General features: G+C 37.4%; 1 protein-coding gene across 6 annotated transcripts in view; it reads left to right on the top strand.

Annotated features, from left to right (window-relative positions):
• The window catches only part of TCF4 (transcription factor 4), a 321,020-nt gene that overhangs the window by 277,308 nt on the left and 22,384 nt on the right, over positions 1-21,328 (top strand). For all 6 annotated transcript variants that reach the window (XM_067545435.1, XM_067545433.1, XM_067545434.1 and 3 more), the window contains 5 exons: positions 504-636; positions 8,207-8,274; positions 9,605-9,683; positions 12,924-13,000; positions 15,243-15,446. In XM_067545435.1, coding sequence (XP_067401536.1) covers positions 504-636; positions 8,207-8,274; positions 9,605-9,683; positions 12,924-13,000; positions 15,243-15,446 — 561 coding nt within the window. The remainder of the gene's footprint in view (positions 1-503; positions 637-8,206; positions 8,275-9,604; positions 9,684-12,923; positions 13,001-15,242; positions 15,447-21,328) is intronic.

Here is a 21,328-nt window from a genome sequence, read left to right as displayed (position 1 = left end):
CAGACAGAAAGCGCTTCCGGGATCGATTGTGCAGGTCTCCACTGCCCACTCAATCAATCCCACTGCATCGAACCGTGTAGCCCAAAGCAGCACCTGCGGTGTTGACATACCTCTTATCTATCCCTGTGACCATTTGTTTCCATACAGTATACATTCTAGTGCTTTGTCAGGTCTAGTTTTAAATATCACAGGTAATGTGGATTCCATATCTTCCCTTGGGAGACTCTTTCTCCAACTAATAGTTAATCACTGTTACCAAGTTTTTCCTGGTATGTAGCATGCATTTTCTTTCTTAATTTCATCCTATGTACACAAGCATATGTGAACCTTCCTTCCTAGATATCTGAGTAGAAAAAATGACTTGTTCTTTTACAGACATGACAACAAGATCTGCTCCTTTAAATGAAATTCTGTAATAATCCCAAATGAAGTGATCCAGATAGCCCACTGTCTTTCATGTTTTATTATTTAAAATGTTCCACTTTTTATACTTTCTGTTACAGAGCTACCCATCACACTCCTCAGCAGACATCAATTCCAGTCTTCCTCCAATGTCCACTTTCCACCGCAGTGGTACAAATCATTACAACACTTCTTCCTGCACACCACCTGCTAATGGAACAGACAATATAATGGGTGAGTTGCAGAGAGATCTCCATATGAGTATGAATACAGGAGTTCTCTCTTTCACTTAGCTCTTCCTGGCATCTCATCTGCTTTTGGTGCAGTGTACCACTCCTGAACCGTTCAATTTCAAAAGTTTTTTAAATTGTTTGTTTATTTCATAATATATTTGATACTTTAGAAAAAAAACTTGCTTCCAATATGTGTCCATAAAGATTATAAATATAATGAAAATGTGATTTAAATAAATACATTGTACCTGACCTACTGCCTTCATTACTCACACTTTTAAAATATTTTCTCTCTTGGTTATTTCAGTGTCTAAATATAGTATTTAATTCAGTAAAGCACACTGGTTTAAAGTTTGTACTGAAGACACTACACAAACTAAGCGCCTGATCCTGTTGGCTTTGAAGTCAATTGGAAGTCAAATTGTATTGAATTAAGCTCCCGCTTTAATTGCATACAGTTCCTTGTGAACTGATACTTCCCTCAATATATTTTACTGTTCACCCCCTTCAATTTTTTATTTGATTTCCACACAGTGTGGTAGAAATCAGCGATGGCAGCATGTCTGTGTAATAAGAAGAGAGTCTTCTTTTCTGATGTTACTGATGTTTTTGTAACAACCTCTGTAAATTAATAGCATACATCTGTATAGTTTCTTAAATATTTGGGATATTTTGGTTCAGACTTAAATACAGGAAATAAAGAACTATTGCCTTGCCTGTATCTCAAAGAACAAATAAAACTAATTAAATACTTGGTAACTAGGGAACACATAGTTTGACACATGTTTCAGATTACACACATGATTCTGTATAAAATGACTGTAAGCAGGAGTAATGTGGTAAGAATGGAGGGTGAGTTCAAGTATTAACACATGGGCATCATATTTTTCAAGGTCTCTAAACAGAAAAAATGTAATAAGTCTCTTCTTCATTTGTCACTGTCTGAGATAATTGTATCCCTTTACAGTATAGGATTTTTGTGCTCAGTCTTGCAATTCCACTGAGAACTCTTCTTTTACAATGTATTCCTTGCTTTGTGTGCGTGTGACATGCAAAAATCATTATATCTCAAAAAAAATCTGGTAGTACCAGATTTAATGCATTCTGTGCCTGGTTTTAAGAGCCTTAAAGATAACAATATAGGGGCTCAGAACATTTGGGGAATGGAATATGAATGTATTTAATATTGAATCCAGTCTTCAGGCCCTAAGCAGACTGTTTTTGAATTGGTCATCCTTACTCACATTGACTACTGGAGAAGGTCAAAATTTTCTAAATTTAAAGTTTTCAACTAGAATTTCTGTTGAAAATTCAATTTTTGACTAAAGTCCTGAAAATTTGCAAAAAAATTTGTCAGCCTTTTCAACCAGCTGTATTTACTATGCGGCTAGTCCCAGTGGACTACCCAGCAAACTCTGGTCCTAAGGGATTTTGGTTGTGTTTAATGTCCAGCAAGTACTTCAGTATCCCTAAAATGTATTCTTGAGAGCGAACAGAATTATTTGTTGTTTGTAAATTGCATATATCTAGAAGAACACTTTTTGTAATGAATATTACTTATGCAGTTAACATCAACTGCGTTCAGAAGAAGACCTGTGATCTTTTTGAACATCGTTGAGTAAAAGGAATTCTCTGAATAGAATATATGACAACATTGACTAGAAGGGCTGTTTAATCCTATGCATAGTATTGCCAGTGTGTTTTTCAAAGGTCCAAAACTATGCAGTTTTTAAGTAACCAGTTATTGAGATAGATTTAATATAGTGTATGCTGAGGATTATTTCAGAATATCTGTCTGATTCATGTATTAATCTCCCTTGCTACTTTGACTTCTAATTACATGTTTCTATTATATGATGCATTGCAATATACCGCTTTTCTAGTAGAAACTTTGTGTGTTTCCCCTTGAGACCTCGGTTTCACAGTAATTTTATTATTAGAGTAGTCACATAATACTGCATTTTTTTTTACAAGAATGTAAAGCTTCTAGATACAGTGGGGTGATGAACAGTCACATAGCAGAAGAGGAATATTAATTTTATCCAACAGTGTCAATACATCATAGTTTGGGAAGTCCATCAACTATAAATATCAAGTTGATATAAGTTTTCCTTCTACACAAAATCATAACTTCCATTCTACCTTCATATTAAGTGCTGTCCCATCAAAAAGGGCATGATTTTATGTTTGGATTCTAGTGTAAAATGTCTGAATTCTTTAATGTGATACTTTATTATAGGTGTGTATCCTATGTCCTGTCAGTTACATTGACTAGGTGTTCTAGATCTAATTATATCTATTGAGATGCAGGTGCTTGGGAATTTATTCAAAGAATCCAAGGTTTTCAATCAGAATCACAGAAGTTAGAAATGGAAAAGAACTAGTTCATACCCCTGCCAGTGCAGAATTGTTCCTACAGGAGCTTGCTGAGAGGTTTTTAAGGAGTTAAGTATAACATTGGATATATATATATTCTTCATAATAGTTGGAAACCCACAACATGAATCCATCCATCACTGGGTTAGAAAAAGCCTTTCATATTCTCTTTATTACATTAGCAGAGGTATGTTAAGTAGAAGTATAGCTCAAAATTAGAGTAATAACATTTGCTACTCATTTTCAAATCCAGTTGTAAAATAGAGAAGTCTTAAGCTTCCAGGAGGCATTTTCTCCCTCATCCTGCCTAAACTTGATCACAGTATCAAAGGAGCTCCATAAAGCAGAGACTCAGAAGGCATAGACATGGACTGTAGAACTTTCATCAATCTCTTCATTCTAGCCAGCCTTCCAGATTGCAGTAGTACCAGTCCTACCAATCTGTGGGAACAGATTCTGTGAAGATCTGTAAGAAGAGTTTTGTTCATTGTCTTTTTCTGAATTAGAGAATTATTTTTTTTAAAAATCCAGAAAGAAAGCACAGATTATTTAGATTTTAATTTATTCTATTGTTCACTTTCTGGAATATGTGACTCCATTTCTAGATACCAGTCTGAAATTATTCAAGTTGAAAACTTTTATGTTAAAATTTACAACATTTAAATTACATTGCTAAAACTTTTATCTCTAATTGACACCAGATCTTCTATTTCTTTGCTTTTGCGTTTTTTGTTATTATCTATGGGTGTAAAAACTTCCTACTTTCCACTATGACTCAGAAGAGTAAATCCTAATACTTTGTATTTCTTGGAGACCTAATTTCAAACTAAACTGAGATCACAAATAAATGACTATTGGCCTATAAGCTTATTTTTTGAGTGTCCAATATTGAGTAAAAGTATTACCAAAAAATAAAGCAAGCAAGGATATATGAGCAAGCTACACTGTAAAAACATTTCTAAATTAATTTAATCTAAATCTCCTTTAGCTAAAGACATTAGCCCTTGGAAAGGGCTTTAATATTGGGGAAAACATTCAGCTATATCTGAGTTAAGATAAAACTGTTGACATTTCATGTGTATTTCATACATTTTTTAGCACACTTGGTAATTACCAGAGCTATATTTTTTGGTTCTGCAATGACAGAGGCAGAGCTGTCACCATTTTCTTATACACTGAGATACAGAGCAGTTCTTTCTAACTTTGTGTTCTCCTACCTAGTCAAGTTAATATATACAAGCTATGAAATTTCTACTTTAATTATATCTTCCATGTTGTAAATGGTAAATAGACTCAAAATATTATTCTTGTTCACACCAAGTCATCTTTTTTTCTGAAATGATTTCAGTGCAGAAAGAGGTTCAGCCTCATAGGGGCAGGAACAGCTCTTCTGATGACAGGGAACCATATAGTGCTTTCTGGTTTTATAGTGGAGGAGTCAGGAAACATGACAAGGAAGTAAGTGGCTAATAGTGAGAAAGGGTATCAACAGTTTTCATTTGGGGCTGTTGTGTCTGAAGTTAGGTAGAGCTGCTCTTTTTCTGGTGGAGGAGCTACACTTCATAAGGGAGATTAGGCATAAGAAATTGGGGCTGGATGCTCTTTTTAGATGCAGGAAGACTTCCCCTCTGTGATCTTGCTGCCCATGTGTGGATGAAAAGAGCCATTCTCTGTTTCTCCAGAAAACTTAGGCTACAGCAGATTGCTGGTGGTACGCAATATCCAGTGCCTATCTAGTTTAAAATAAAGGCTTGCTCCCCTAAAGCCCTTAAAAAACCTCTTATTTTCTCCTTCAAGGAAGTCATTATTATGGCATATTTACCCATGATACAATCATCATGATCCATTTTTGTCATGCCACAGTTGTTTCTATAGCTATGGGCTTTGATGTCATAAATACAGAATGATGACTTCACTAAATAAGCAAGCAGAGGGAGTGATTTCGAGGCAAAGCTCCAAATATTTGCAATACTGACTATTTCTCTTTTGTATTAATATTTCCTTCCTTTCACGTTTCCTCTAATATGAAGGTTTCTCTTTAAAAATCAGACGTATGTATGGTGCATGAGTTTAAAATTGCTCTTTAGTGATTTTAAGAGGATTTCTTACTTCACGGCTTTACTGATAGTTACTCAGCTTTCAGAGTAGAGCAGTGTAAATGCAAACACATTTCAACTATTGCAGATACTTAAAGATTTAGAACATGTGCTATCTATTTTCTCTATCTCGTGTAATGTCTAAATGCTTATCCCATACATTTTTTTGTACAAGGCTGTAAGTTCTCTTCTACCTATATGGGAGTAGAGGAACCAGTGGATATGAAACTGAGCAGAGGATGCAGGAAGAAAGCAGTGTCTCTATATCATATTGCCTATGAAAGTCCTTCTACAAGCATCATGCAGCATTGAAGATCTGTAAGGCGGAAAAGGGTGGCACTGGAAGGATCCTCTGTAGCATCATGATCACCTTCTAACCTGACAGACTTCCAATGGGAAGTTTGTGCTGAAGTTAATGCTAGAGAGGGTAGGGTGCAGGCATGATGGCAGAGCCAATGACAATAGAGCCGAGGTAACCACGCAACCTTGTAAGAGGGCAAACTGTTGTTTCCCCATGATTGGTTGACTTGGGGCCTGTTTTTCCCATGAAATGTAGAAATTTCCAGGACAAGTCTACTCCAGAGTACAGTTTCAAAAACCCTTCTTTCTCCCTGAGAGGAGAAAGAGGAGAAGCTCACAAGTTGAATCTCACAGCATACTTTTTTTTTCTATGTACTTTTCTGTGGAAGGAGTTACTGATCCTGCTAAATTTGGTTTTCTCATTTTCTTTTTTTTTTCGGTGGGGAGGAGATTGGTACAATTGGTTAACGGTTTTGGTGGCCTAGCTACAACAGATCTCACTCTCTGTACAAGTATATACTTTTGTTTCATTTTATGCCAACTTCGTTGCAAGAGGGACGAAATGGGTGTGGACTTTGACAAACCAGGAAGTGGTTTAGTGCCTAAGATTAGGGATTGATTGAAGAATCCTCAAATTCAGGGTCATATCCCAGCAAAACTGACTCATTTTTCTGGGATAGTTAAATTGAGTATCCTGCAGTTTATTGCCATTTAGAAGAGATACCAAAAAGAGGGCGCCTATCTGCAGTATATTTATACTAACTGCCTTGGTCAAAATTTCCCTTAACCTGTTTTAAGCGTCCAGTAGATTTGTGCTGTTGGGTGCTTTTAATACAGGGAGGGTAGTAACATGATAGATTATTAAGGTTGTCTGACACTTCCTATTTATTATAAGACCCTATTTTTAGTTGCTTATAATATTTCCAGGCTGAATTTTTCTTGAGAATTTCAGCCAAAATGCTTCACCTATTTCTGAGAGCAAAGCTAGGGAAGAAACAGTGTTTTGCCCATGTTAAAAAATTCTGACAAACTATTCTTTGAAAAGGTGTAGTGCCCCCATTCTTTGGAGCAGAGATTTGGTATTTGGCAGGAGAATGGCCTCTTTGTAAGGAATGTGCCTTTTGTTTTCCTTGTGAAAATCTACCCAAATTTGACCAACTTCTATTTCTTTAAAGAAATCACACTTTGCATGTGCTCAGTAGAGATTTCTTAAATTTTAGCAGCTAAATTCCCTGAATATTCCATCCACACTGAGCATGTTCCAGCCCATTGCTTAGCAGGACTTTCCCTGTGGTTTCAGCTCTGGATTTTGTGGGCTATGTTGGGTCCAGGACTGGGCAGTTGAACTGAGAGCAGGTAGCCTGTCTCCCTGCCGGACCTACGCATCATGGAGGAGCAAGCTGCCTGATTCAAATTCAGAGGGGACAAGACAGAGATATGCAGGAGTGGAGGGAGTAGTGAGACCAAGGGCCAAGAAGAAAGATAGGGAATGGAGAGTGGGGGAAGAGAGAAACTAGGACAGGACGGTGGGGGAGGGGGTAAGGACACTGGGATTTAGAACCACCACGGTGAGGGGAAGCAGGTGAAGGGGAGAGGAAGCAGTTCTGATGAGGATCCAGAGGGGAGGAGAACTGGAACTGGCTGTGCAAACACACTGGGACAATATGGGGAGCCACTGAGATTGAGTGGAAAGTGAGCTTGAGATTGGGAACCCATGGAGATCAGGTATGTGGGTGTGGGAGAAAGTATTGAAGGCCAGGGTGGGGAGAAAGACAGGTTGGGTGAGAAGCCATGGGTGTGAGAGAGACTCGGACAAGGAATTCGGCGGCATTGAGACTAGGACTTGCTGGGCAAGGAGTATGGAATGTGGATGAGAAGCCTGAGGAATGGAGACTGGGGCTGGGTCGGTGAGGAGAATGGATTGGAATAAGAAGCCAGAAGTGAGGAAGAGACAGGACTAGGAAAGAGTAGGTTGGATGGGACGGGGCAGAAGGGGTGTTACTTGGGAGCAGAATGGGCAGAACAATCTGTGACCTCTGGTACATACTCCTCTCCAGAGCCTGTGACTGAAGATTCCTGCAATTCATCATTCATCTAGTGTCAGCAAACATCTCTGAAACCCATCAGCAAAGTGTCTCATTCCCTTTCAGTGCTGGTCCAGTGCTGATCTACATAGAGGATGACAACCTTAATTCAGGAATTTCCTAACTTCTGTGTGCTTGACTTTACAGCCTTAATCTTCTTTAAATACCATTTTTTTGCATATAATATGTATATACAGCTTTTTTTTTTAAAAAAAAGTGTTTTGGGATTCTTGAAGAAGAAAGATGATTTAAAGTGCCATGAGATATTAATTTGGAATGATTTAGAATGTAAATATGGTAAGGTTTGATTGGTAGAAAATATGATTCTTTGGTAGAGGATAAAGAAAAGCAGCCATTTCTGAACACAAGACTTACATACGTAAGCTTAGCTGGCTATGAACTTCATCTCTTTGACCATTCTTTACCATTGACTGCCATTCATTTAGAAAAAATAAAGCCATATGACCACGTAGTATCAAATATGCAATATATTTTAAAAAACCAAAGATGTCAAGTTTATATTTTATCACCAAAATTGTAATATGAATGTTTGATATCTACCTTAGTAAACAAATTAATGACAATTAAATATTAATGTAATGTAATTAGCATTATAATGCAATTAAGTTATGAGTGAGTGGACCAGGAATAGAAAACTGAGGTGTCTCACTGCCTGTTTTTACACTCAATCTTTTTTTTTTTTTTTTTTTTCCAGCAAACAGAGGAAGTGGGGCAGCAGGCAGCTCACAGACTGGTGATGCACTGGGGAAAGCACTTGCCTCTGTAAGGAAATATTTATTTTGGTTTACACATTTGCCATTTTTGAAGTGTGAACTTTAATCAGTAATGGATGCTTGGATTTTAAGAAGATGAACAGCAAATGAGAGATTTGATCTCAGAGGTCATCAACTTTGAGTTTCTACCATTTGAAATATGTAAAGATCAATGTGAAATTATGTTTTAAAAAGTTTTAGAGTTAATTTTATAGCAGAAAAGAAATTAAATGACGGGAAATCTTATACCATTCATGGGCACTTGATAACTAGGAGCCATGTCCTTCAATCTTCTACACACTTCACTTATCAAAAGCAATGGGAGGGAGGCTGCATAAAAATCAGTGGTAGGTTTAGTTCTGATTTAGTTCAAACAATCTGTAAACAGAATTCATCTAGATTTTCTTTGCCTTCAGATTTTATATTTTCCATCTATTCCATTACAGTGGTCGCCATTAAAAAGCCAGCATTAATCAGCAGCTGCCTCACTGAGGTACATGGCACATGTCCTGTTCTAGGTGTACAGAAATATTGATGTACCTCAGATATCACTGTGCAGTTACTGTTGCATGTGTTGACTTTCTAATAAAGGACCAATGTAAATTATTTTCTGGGCAGAGTGGGTTCCACTGAGTTCTCATGAGAGTTAATTTTTTTTGCATATTCTGCAGATGTTTCATTTAAAAAACAAAACAAAAAATAAGATAATAGGTTGCCCGGCATACCAAATATAGTACAGAACCCACGTTTAAATGGTTCTTGATAAATGGCAGACAGGATTAACAGGGGCAATCACCATGGTGCAAATCCAGAGTACTGCCTATTAGTGATTCTAAGCAGCAGTTAAATGGCATTTAAGTGGCACACCTGGTCTTGTCTTATCATAGTTATTGACAAGCATTCTTTGGTATTTGCTGTTATAAATTACCCACTGTGCCACTATGCAGTCTTTTGTTCCCTTTGCTCTGTTTGGGCTGCTAAAGGATTTGATCTTACCACAATATAATTTTCAGAAATGTTTTAAGGCTTTGTACGTTGCTCATTCTTAAAGCAGTAATGTAATGTAATGTAATGTACCCCAAAGGGTATGTAGCAATCAGAACCATCACTTAATTGGCAAGTGTCTGTTTCCATCAAGATGTTTCAGTTAAGCGAATTCTACTGTTTGGCCTCCTACTATTACAGTTTTGTTTTTTATTTAAAAAAAAAGTAAGATGAAAGTAATAGGCTTTTTAACCTGTCCTGCTTTCATTTAAAAGGACTGAATGCATAAGAATTCCATATTTCTTTCTGCATCAGCATGTGATGGCTTTAGATTAATTCTTTATCATCTTTTAAAGATCTATTCTCCAGATCACACCAACAACAGCTTTTCATCAAATCCTTCAACTCCTGTTGGTTCTCCCCCTTCTCTCTCAGGTATTGTTGTTACAATTCTATTTTACTGACCATTTTAACATATTTTTGGTAGGAGGTACTTGAACTCCTGCTGTACTGGGTGTGTGATTTACATCCAGACAATAACATCAGGCTATTTTCTTATTAATACTTCAGCCATGCAGTCTGACTATTGTACTCACTGAGATTATTGGAAATACTTTATAAAAGACACATTTTGGCCAACATGAAGAGAAGGTCATAATGACTCTTAAATAGATGAACGTACCTGCTGCAAAAAACAGTGTTAATAGAGACCCATATTCGGGCCTCAGGCAACCACCACAAACAATTTTGTGCAGATTGTTCCTAATGTTGCATGAGAGGGTATACATGTGTAAGAATTTAGTCCACACCTCCTAGCCCACAGGCCATGCCGCTCTGTGAAAGGAGTCGCCAAGAGTTTACACAGAAGCCTCTCTGGCTTTGGGAGGAACCACATTCCTTCAGTCATTCCCACTGTTTGCCATGAGTTTTCTCTCAGGGTGTATCTGCACAGCAAAGAAAAAACGATGAGCCAGCTTGGGCTGCGGGGATGTTTCACTGCCATATAGACTTCTAGGCTCAGGCTGGAACTTGGGGTCTAGGAACCTGTGGGGTGGGAGGATCGCAGGGCTCAGGCTCCAACCTGAGCCTGGAAGTCTAAACGGCAACGAAACAGCCTCACAAGCCAGCCACAGGTTTTTCTTTGCTATATAGACATACCCATATGGTCCTAACCAAAGTGCCCGCTAGACCTTGGCCCATAAAATGTGGCTGTGTGCAAAGAGAACCACAGTGAGCTTAACTTATTTATTGAACACTGTGATGCTGAAGATGTCCATATCCTAGCGATACAAATTTTTTGTGATATAGTTTTATTTCTACATAAACCTAGTAGCTGAATTTTCAGTGTTGGAGGTGTATAATAGCACTAGTGAAGGGCTAAGCTGAAAAGGTTCGGAGGCAGTTAGGTTCTGATGAGCATCAGAAATTGTAAATGCTTATCTAAAACTAATTCAGATTATAGGAACCCTTGAGACTTTCCCACAAAAGCCTTAAACACTCCTTCCCCATATAACTATATCTGACAGGCTCTTGATCTATCCTACCTATGTTAGCTTCTGGGGGGAGTAAACACTGGATCTATTTCAGGGAGTGACCAGGCATTGTGTTCTCCCCCCACACCACTCCAGGCTGGTCTGCAAGGCTCAGGAACGCATATACAATGAGTCCTGTCAAGTTCACTTTGGCATTTTAAAAGACACCATAGTTTATACTCCCGAGTGTGACACAGTATCATTAAATCCTGAAGTAAGCATGATCTTTCCTGCAAGTCCCAGGAGATTAGCAGTTCTGGAGAGAGAGATAGATCTCATATGCCCTGAGATTTCACAGTGCTTCAATAATCTTGGAGGCACAAACCCTAAAGTACCTTTTGAAGGGACAAGATTCCAGTGAAAGAGTTAATGGGAGTGTGGAATGGTCCAGCCAGCCAACATCCAAAGACAAGCTACTTTTGAAGAAAGGTGTCAGGTCCCCAAACTTCTCCTTGAAGAGAAAAATTCCACTGGAGAGGGGTAGGAAGCCAAGAATACCCACCATTGAAAGTGAGATATGGTGGTTGTGATGATATTAACCAAATATGTCCTCCAAAAATGCAGTTGCAGGTCAACGTGGGGATTGCTTCCTTTCTCCAAACCCAGGCCTTCTATAGGGATTGGCTAGCCCCTTGACCAGCTGAGCTAGCCAGCTCCCTCCCCGCCCTGGAGTGAGACCTAATGAAGGGTTTGGGAGCACAACAGATAGTCCTTATTTATCTGAACCTGTCCCTGGACAGCATCCTATCACTGTGTGCTACATTTCTTTTAGGAGGCTTTGCCATCATTTCCATCTGTTACTATAAAGAAGGGACTTGAGATGAGGTTGAGGAAAGAAGGCAGTATGTTAAGCAATATAGATTGGATTTCTTTTCACGAAGTTTACTGGATAAATAGAGAGATCCAAGGGTCAAAGTCAATACAAATAAGTGACAAATTGAAAGGGGAAACTAAGCTGTTTATGCATCAAGATATAGTGGGCCAGTGAGAAAGTCCTGATTGTCTTTCATTGTCCTATTCAATGATGTAGCAAAATCACAAGTTAAAGACAATTAAAATCGATGGAGACTAGAATTTGCTAGTGGGTTAGATATAATCAAAATTAACACCATTTTGTAAATATGGCATATTGAGAGTCTAGAAAAGGCCATGAGACCAATCCTGGCCTGCCCTTCTAAACCCAGAAAAAGCAATTTAACTTCAGTTTTAAGATTAAAACCCTAATAGCTCCACCTTGAATTCCCAACATTGTTTCTTAAGATCATTCAGAAGATTATATGTTTCAGACAATGAAGAACTAAGAACACAAATGATCTGGTCATAGTGCCATAAATACAACCTGCTGGGGAAAGTACTTGAACCAATACTTCTGTCCCGGAGTGTGGTGTGCCCCTTTAATAGTGTCACATCTTTGTTTAAAAGAAATGATATTGCACAAGTTGAAACTTTATATATTTCATCCTTAAACCTTCAGCAGAAACAGATTTGATTCAATAGATGTAAACTAATATAAACCAAGCGTTTTGCTGTTAGCTCCTTTTAAGTTTTGTAAATGCAAAATAAAATAATCTACTTTAAGAAAGTGCGAAACTTAGCAGTTAAATGAGAGCATCTGTAGAATGACAAGTTGTGACTGAACTTTGAGTTAGGTATTTATATAATACCATTAGTTTTTAATCCTTTTTCTTAAAAAACCCCTAAAAAAACCCAAATCCATTAGTTTGATGTTTGAATGATTTGTTCAGTGGCATCAAATATGTCTTGAACCACAGCTAGGATAATGGGCTGTATGTGCTGGATCTACATAGAAATCTAGCAATCCCCTCTTAGAACTTTTGAAAATGCAACTTCTCCTTTTACCAGTGAGATATTTCTTTCTGCTGGAGCCTCTCTTAGGTACAGCTGCCGAATCAATGAAAACCTCTATGTTAGGAAGCAGCCGGAGGCAACTTCGTGGCCTGCGTCTACGTGCTTCACTACAAAAATACCTTTCTTTCATCCTTGTGTATTTTGGAAGTTGTCCACATGTCTGCCCTATAGTCTATCTGGAAAACAGCATTTACATGTCTACAAAACTGTCCAGAAAGTTTGAAAGACATTTTTGTTTGTATAGTTTTAATGGTAATTCCCATTTTACTATTAGCAGGCACAGCTGTTTGGTCTAGAAATGGAGGGCAAGCATCATCATCTCCCAATTATGAAGGTCCCTTACACTCTTTGGTATGTTTCGATTAGAGACCTCCTCTGCCTCAGTATTTTCCATGCTGTTCTTTCCATTTCTCATCCACACTTCTCACACAGGTTTGCATTTTGTTAGTGATTACTGTGCCCTTGGATTTTTACACTATTTGATCATTGCTAACTTAGTAACATGGTGGCCCAGTCCTTTGGTTTGTGATATTTTGATATCAGTTGCTACTGTCTAGGATGTAATGTTTGACCATCTAACAGATAATGTATTGTTGAAACGTGCCAGAATGAAGAAAGTTAATTACAAAAAGGAGGGATTTGTTCACAAGCAGGGGGGATTGTAGGAGGGATATCAGGAAGAAAAGTAAGTGGTTACTGTGAAGTAGGACAGGTGTAAATGTTGAGTCAGCTTATTTTTATTTAGGGAGAGAAAGTACAGTAGAGGGTTAAATAACATTTTTTTATTCTTTCTGGTGTGTTTTAGAGTATTGTAGACTTAATATGGTGGATCAATTGGCAAAAATTGGGATGGTAGTTATGGTTAGCACTAGAGAGAGGATAATAATAAATACATAAAAGGAGATGTTTTATATGGAAAGATTAGGTAAGATCTGGGGGCTGGCTGGGAACATATTAAGGACAAATGGGCAAGGTTTTTAAAAAGTCTAAATCCTTTATCCCATTCTTTTCTGTATGCTGTCTGTCTGGATAGTGAGAAAAAAGCTGTCTCATTATATTTTGGTAGAACACTTAGCACCTTTTGGGTGCTATAAGAATAATGATAAAATTAAAAATGTCTCAGTATAAAAAAGCAGAGAATTTCTGAAGACAAAATAAATAATCATGTAATACTGAATCATGGAAAAGTCCATCTGACTTCAATGGGAATTGTCCCTGAGTCAGGAATTAGCAAGGACTGCAGTATCCGACCCAATTCAAATACCTCTATCATCATGATTCATTGTTGGATACTTTCTAGCTTATCCCAGCTTGCTGTGTATAGTTGTATGTATAGAGTAGCAGTGTTTTTGTAGTCCATTTGCACCAAAGATCTGTAATGAGTGAAGAAGTATTTTAGTGGTGATAAAATTATCCAGTGATCAGATATGAATCCCAATGGAGACAGTGTAGACTGGTAGTTAGACCAGGGTAATATGAAGAAGGGATTTGGGTTCTGTCCCTAACACTGTAACTGATACTCTGTGACCTTGGGCAAACAGTTCACGATGTCTGCCTCTGTTTCCCCATCTGTAAAATGGGGATAATAATCTTTACCTTTGTAAAATATTCTGGGCTCCTAGGATGAAGGCCATTATACAGCATAAATATAGTGTATTATTTCCGAGTTCATTGCTTCTCCTCCTCCTATACTTGCCAACAACCTAGCACTATTTTTCTAAAAGAATGATGATATTGGAAGGAAGTAATCCAGGAAAGCAGCACTCAGATTTCTTTGACGTCAACATCGTTGCTATTTATGGTTCGAAAGTAGGCAGAATTCTAGTGGTATCATGAGCTGTACCCTCTCCTTCTGGAGGGAGGTTGAGTGTAAGTTTCTGTTTTAGAGAGGGCTGAGTTACATTAGAACAAAGGAGGAAAGTTATAAGAAAATGTTGCCACCACTAACAGTCCAGTACATATCGTTTTATAATATTTTTCACATCTCATACAGGCTGCAGAGCCCTAATTTTTAAGGAGGTGTGTTTATTACTGTTCTTACCAACAATGCTTTAAAAGTATTTTTAGGATGCATTGTTATAGGGAATATTTCAGCAACAGTGGAGATGGATTATATGGCTTTAATAGGTTCTTTCTAACTTTTTGTTCATGATTCTTTGCTTGCATAGGGAGAACAGGTCCTGTCAGAGATTGATTTAATTTACATGTATATTCTTCTTTTTTCTTAAGGTAACACTAAAACTTTTCAAAAATCACAGAGGGCAACATATGTACTGTAAAGATTATGTTAATGAGGAATCATTGAACCTGTTTTGCCCATGAAAATGAAAGCTGTGTTTGTGTTAAGTTCCCACTAATTCCTTAGAATGCTAGTTTAATTATTTCCCTAAGAAAAAATCAGTTTTCTTAAAAAGGAGAAGAAATAAAAAGAACTGTTTTCAGTTACACATACCCTCCCTCTCCACACACACACATACGCCAACTAGCAGTACTGTATGTGGCATACCTAATCTGTGTCTGTTTTGTCTCAAATGTTAAATGGCCCTTCACATTTGCTGATGGTTCTCTTGATTTGTTTTTCATAAACAAACAGCAAAGCCGGATTGAAGACCGTTTGGAAAGACTGGACGATGCTATTCATGTTCTCCGGAACCACGCAGTGGGGCCTTCAACAGCCATGCCTGGTAGTCATAGCGACATGCATGGATTAATAGGGCCTTCTCACAATGGAGCAATGGGAGGTCTTGGGTCAGGATATGGGACAGGCCTTCTTTCAGCCAATAGACATTCACTAATGGTAAGATATGGAGATTAAATGGCAGTGCAGGTTTAAAAACAGTAAAGTAATTAGAATTTCTGAACTGGTCTGCAGGCTTTTTAATGATATTGAGCCTTTCTACTTGTTCTAATGCTGCAGAAATTTTCATGTTTATGGCAAAATATCAAATTAATTTGTGCAAGGTTTTGCTACTACTAAGAGACATTTCATACATACACTATATATGTTGGAGGTATATATTATGTTTATTTTGTACATTTTGTACATGACAGTAAAAACTCTTCTTCTATGTGTTTAAGACTGACTGATGAGAGGCTGCCATTGACAGAAAGCTGCTATACTCTGGCATCCAGCCTCATTAAAAGTCCTTTCTAAAATAGTTTGGATTGTCTGAGAGATTTAGTTGTCTGGCAAGTGTATGACTAGTATATTGTCTTTCTCCTATCCATATGCCAATAAGTATATTGGAGAAGAATCTTCAAGGTTTTTTCCTTTATTACTCTTTGCCTTTCCATTTCAATTTGAGTAAGTATAAATGCACTGCTTTTTTCAGTACCCTGCAGAAGTCCTGAATTCTTTCTCTTCCCTTCTCATTTTCCCACCCTTTTTTTAAAAAAAACTATTTTTAGCCTGAAACTTCTGTTCAAGACCCATCCTCCTAGGAATCTGGCTGCAGTTATAGGCCCCAATTCAGGAATGCATCCTGTAGCCTTATCACTGAGTCACTTAACTAATTACCCATCCCAATGGGAGGGTTTGCACCTACGTTAATTTGTGAGGAGTCAGCCTGAAAATCAACAACAGCGGAGAGGTTATCAATAGAAGGGTGACTCCATAGTGCACAGGGACAACATAGCGCTCTTTTTATAATAATTACTTCTATTAGCCAACCAAATAACAATACACACACTGCAGTCTGGAGAAGGGGAGAGAGAACACAATGGAACATTTAGCATTTGCATTACTCACGCTATCCCTTAAGGAGAAACCTGAAGTATCAGTCATAATCCTCCTTATCCTCTTCATTGTCGCCATCATCACCAGTGGGTGTCTTCCTGGCGTCTCCCCAGGACAAGTAGCTTTTATAATGTGATATACTGATCCCCACTATGCTTAATGCATATTCAGTAGGGGTTTCAGCCTCTTTTCCTTATCTGTATTTCATCACCCAATTACCACTGGCATGCTCTTCTTCCATAGGTTACTAGATTTTTTACCTCAATCATATTAGTGCATATGTCAATTATATGTTACAGCATTCTTACTGTCAGACCGGACATCTGCTAATGTTCCTAATTTAAAATATCAAAAGCTGGTATAAACTGGCATCTTGTGGTTACCTGTCAACAGTTTAGCAACACTTACTTATAACGTCACTTTTGTGACCTTTGTTATACAGGGTCATTTATGAGTTAGTTACTTATGTCACAACTTTAGGCCTTAGTTTCGTTAAACTATTGTTTTTTACAGGCTTGAGGGCTGTCAGCTTTTGCATTACTGCCTTAATCCATACCTGTGCCTTATTTAGCATATGCCCATATATCTAGCAACATAGCTGGCTACAATCCATTTTTAAAGAAAACACTTAAGCAATGGGAATTAAGTACATGCTTAACTATATGCTAACGTGCTTTTGTAAATTGAGGTCATACATGATCACTTGTGGCTTAGATTTCACACTGGATTTAATACTCCACATCAGAGTATCAGACCTTTTCTATACTTGGATAACACCACTGTCCTGCTTACTGAAGGCCTCATTCTCCAAGTTTCTGTCATGCTGAGTAGTACTTGCTCACTGTACTCACTATATTGTGAGCGATCTCAAGTATAGTTACTTGCATGAATAAATACTTCTCAGTATTAATATTGCAGAATTACGTCGTAATTTTCCTGTTATGGTTTTTTTTTTTTTCTCTGCTGAAGGCAATTTCTTCTTATGTTATATATCTTTTTGATGATGAACATCTGGCATCTTGCAAAGGAAAATATTTTGTAGATCCTGTGCTTCTGTAAAGAAAAATCATGCCTCTCTGATCCATTTGATTTCTTTGGTAATGTCAACAAAATAGTCAATAAAGAGGAACAAGCTGATTAAATGTATTTGGACCTACAAAACCCCAAAAGAAATTCTTCACAATATGCTATTAAAAAAATTAAGTAGTCATACGGCAAAGGGTAAAGTAAACTCATAGATTAGGAACTGGATAAAAGACAGCAAATGACTAGGATTAAATGGCCAATTTTCAACATGATTAAAAGATAACATTTATTGCTCCCCCCCCCCTTCCATTCTAGGAGTGATGTTGTATAATCCATGTGGCCATCACTGTCAACAGTTCAATGGAAATCTCAGAAACAATGGTCAAAATAAGCAAACAAAATGTTAAGATTGCAAAAGGAATGTGATGGAAAATAATATTGAAAATGTTATAATGCCATTATATAAGTCATTGGTACACTTTCATCTGGAGTATTGTGTTCACTTCTGGTTACCCTATCTCAAAAAGTATATAATAGAATTAGAGGAGATTCAAAGGAAGGCTACAAAAATGCTTGGAAGCATGGAAAGATTTCCATATGAATTTAGATTGAACAGATCATGGTGGTTTTGTTTAGAAAAGACATGTATAAGGGGAACGGTTAGAGGTATAAAAAATAATGGAAAGTAAACAAGGTATATCTAATAGTCCTAGCCATCCTTATAATTAGAGAGGGGGATATTCAATAAAACTGAAAGTAAGTTAATTGACAATCTGTGACATTCACTGCTGCAAGATGTAATGGAGGTCAAGAGCTTAGTAGCATTCAGAATAGAAATGGACATTATATGGATAATTAGAACATCCAGTGTTGCTTTAGATAATATTAAATACAATATTTAGAAAAGATGTGAAATCTCATGCCATAGGACATAAGCCAACCACTGACATGGAGTTAGGGAAAAATTTCCCCTATAGACACTCCATCCATTCCAAGGTCTCTTGCACCTTCCACTAAACCATCTGGTACTAGCTACTTGCCACTGTCAGGGACAGAATACTGGAGTAGATGGACCACTACTGTGCTCTAATCCACTAGGACAATTCTGATATTCCTGTGCAATCAACACACAAATTCTCACCGTAAAGGGTAGTGACTTTGCTGATATTTCTTTAGCAAATGACACCATCATCTACTGTAACAGATAGATTATTAACCCATCCCTTCTGTCAAATTCTGAACACCCAGGATATCATGGCAAAGTCAACTCTTGCTTTGATCCTTTGAAGGCAGTTACTTATTTAGTCTTATGCACTTTACTGTGTGAGACCTTAAAAACTGAGCCTGTCATCCACGTAGACCTTAAAGATCCCATGTCTTTTTATATGCAAAGGGATTTTCTGCTTATGTCCTTGACCAAAAAAATGCTGGGGTGGGGTTCTGAGGGGACTACAGTACAGTATGTTGAGTAAAATTTAATTTAATAACTACAAATCAGTGCTGCTGTTTATAAGTAACTTGTAAACCACTTAGGATGAAATGCTCTATACTAATGTAAGTTACTGCTATTTATTATTAATGGTTGTTAATGTTTCTCTTTTGCTTCATTTTTAAAATACATTTCTCCCAGCAGCCGCCAGTCTGATGGTTGGCTCTGCCCCCTCCTAAAATTAAAGTTAAAAGTAAATGTCATGGATGAAGCATTGTTAAAAAGCCACAATCAGGACAGTACCATTTATAGATTTAAAAAAAAATGCTGACTTAAAATAGTCTGGCTGTGAGGCTCCAAAAGGTAGAAAGATGCCTTTTCAGCATCCCAGCTAAATCCATCTCTTTTCCCCCTCCCCTGTAAAAATAGCATGCACCAGACATTATTTTGCTCTCTGTGGCAGTTGCTGAGAATTCACAAAAGGAAATTCTAGGTTGTAATTTATCTGGGCCTCAGGTAATGTGTTAAATACACTTGGGATACATATAATCGAAAATTTTAGTTTGTACAACGCTATTTCCCCCAAATGTTTAAACAATACTGCTTTTAATGAAAAAATCTGGCTTTATTAAAAGCCAGATCTGTGACTTACAACTGTTTCTGCATATCTGCTCTCAATCAAGAGAAAAGAGTTTAATTTTTGAGTAGCTTTGTTCACTTTGCATATGTTAAACTGATGCAGCATGCACCAAGGGCATCACTTCAGAGACGGTTTGTTCCATAAATATGTAGTTGTCTCTTAAATACCAGATGTAGGTAAAGTTAGATTTGAAACAAAGGGAATAGCAAACAATTAAACTATGCATATAGCTTTTAGGAAATATCTGACCCTTGAATTTCTTCTCTTATGTATCTATTTTAGGAAAGGTTAGGCACTCTTCCAAAATTTGATTTGAGTTGGTTATGAAATGCCACATGGTACCCTGTCATTTCTGCTATTGAAGACAAGCTTCTGCTTACTTCGTTTCTGAAGTTTAGAAAACAATGAGTAAATTCATAAACAAAATACATTGAACTGGGCAACTCAGAAGAAAGATGTACCACTTTGACAGCATAGCTAGTTCTAAAAACAAGAAGGGTAAATTTCTGTCTCTTGCTCTCCACATTTAACTTTCTGAAAAAATAGTCTGCTAGTGCACAAAGAGTATTAGTCACTGTCTGAAACTGTAACATGTATGAAAGAGTCAAGCCTGGTAATTTCTTTTGGAAAACTGGTATGAATTTTGAAATAAAAACATAAGAACAAAGGAAATAGTTTTTGAATAGAGTCAGTCTTAAGTTAGCCTTTGACCATTTGATACATTCCACTCTGAAAAGGAAGTTGAAGGGGGAAAAAAATTTGAAAAAATCGAGGAGGATACTGGTAATGTTTTCCACATTTGAATTTTAATACATGAAACAGGCTATAAAACTTTGGCCAGCTGCAGTAAATAAAGTAGCAGTGGGAGGTATGGACCGGAAACTTGTACAGAATGTGCTGGTGGAAGTTTCTTTGCCCACTGTACACCTTCATTTGTTGGTTTCAAACTTGGGGTATGCTAGGGTAACTTGAGACTTAGCCCAGAGTTTGTATTAGTTTCCAGCAGGTCTTCCTTATCAGATATCCCCCACAACTCTCTGCTATATTGGGCAAATATGAATCTCTTCCCCAGGCAAAAGAGATAGGGTCAGATTCTGCTGTCAACTCCACTGCTGGAAAATGAATGACCTCCTTTCATTTCCATTAAATTGCTCCAGATTTACAGCCAAGGAGCTGAGAGCAAAATTTGGCCCACTGCGATTACTTGTTTTCTTAACAGAGATAGATGACACCTCTAATGAGAGGTTCATGTATTTCAGTCGGTCACTATAGTGTTTCCTTAAAGCCCCAGTCCAACAAAGCATTAAGCAAATGCACAACTTTAAGCACATGAATGGATTTCTACAGTTGGTGGTGTCCTTATTTCTAATTTCTCCCCTGTTATTAGGTAATTGGGGTACATTAAAAATCCTCCATGCTCAGACATGACATATAGTGTCTCAGGGCAGCAACAGATTAGTAAATTAATTAAGGTATGGGAGTTCCATAGTCCCAAATTCCTAATTCCACTTACATTGGGAGTCAGGAGAACTGCTCACTTCTGTTGCTGCTGATTCTCTTAGTGATTTTGGATGTGTTACTTAGAGCCCAATTCTGCCACTCTTATATTGAATAGTAGCATAGGGCCAGTCTCAAAGTAAGGCACTGCTCAGCTTGAGTAAGAATTGCAGAATCAAGCCTTAACCTTCTTGTACCTTGGGTACAATATAAACTTGGTGGAATTATACTGTGTGATTTCTCAAGGGAGTTCTGATTTAATATTTCTTTCAATTGTATCTCTAACAAAAGCTTCTGTAAAAGTGAGAAGTATAGTAATTTTTATCATAATTACAAAGTACAGCTATTAAA

Source organism: Emydura macquarii, unplaced genomic scaffold (assembly GCF_026122565.2).
Source record: "Emydura macquarii macquarii isolate MOO-44397 ecotype Brisbane River unplaced genomic scaffold, CSIRO-AGI_Emac_v2 contig_1045, whole genome shotgun sequence".
In the NCBI taxonomy this organism is placed as follows: Eukaryota; Metazoa; Chordata; order Testudines; family Chelidae; genus Emydura; species Emydura macquarii.
Note: the sequence above shows the minus strand (reverse complement) of the source record. Positions and strands in the feature narration are given on the sequence as shown.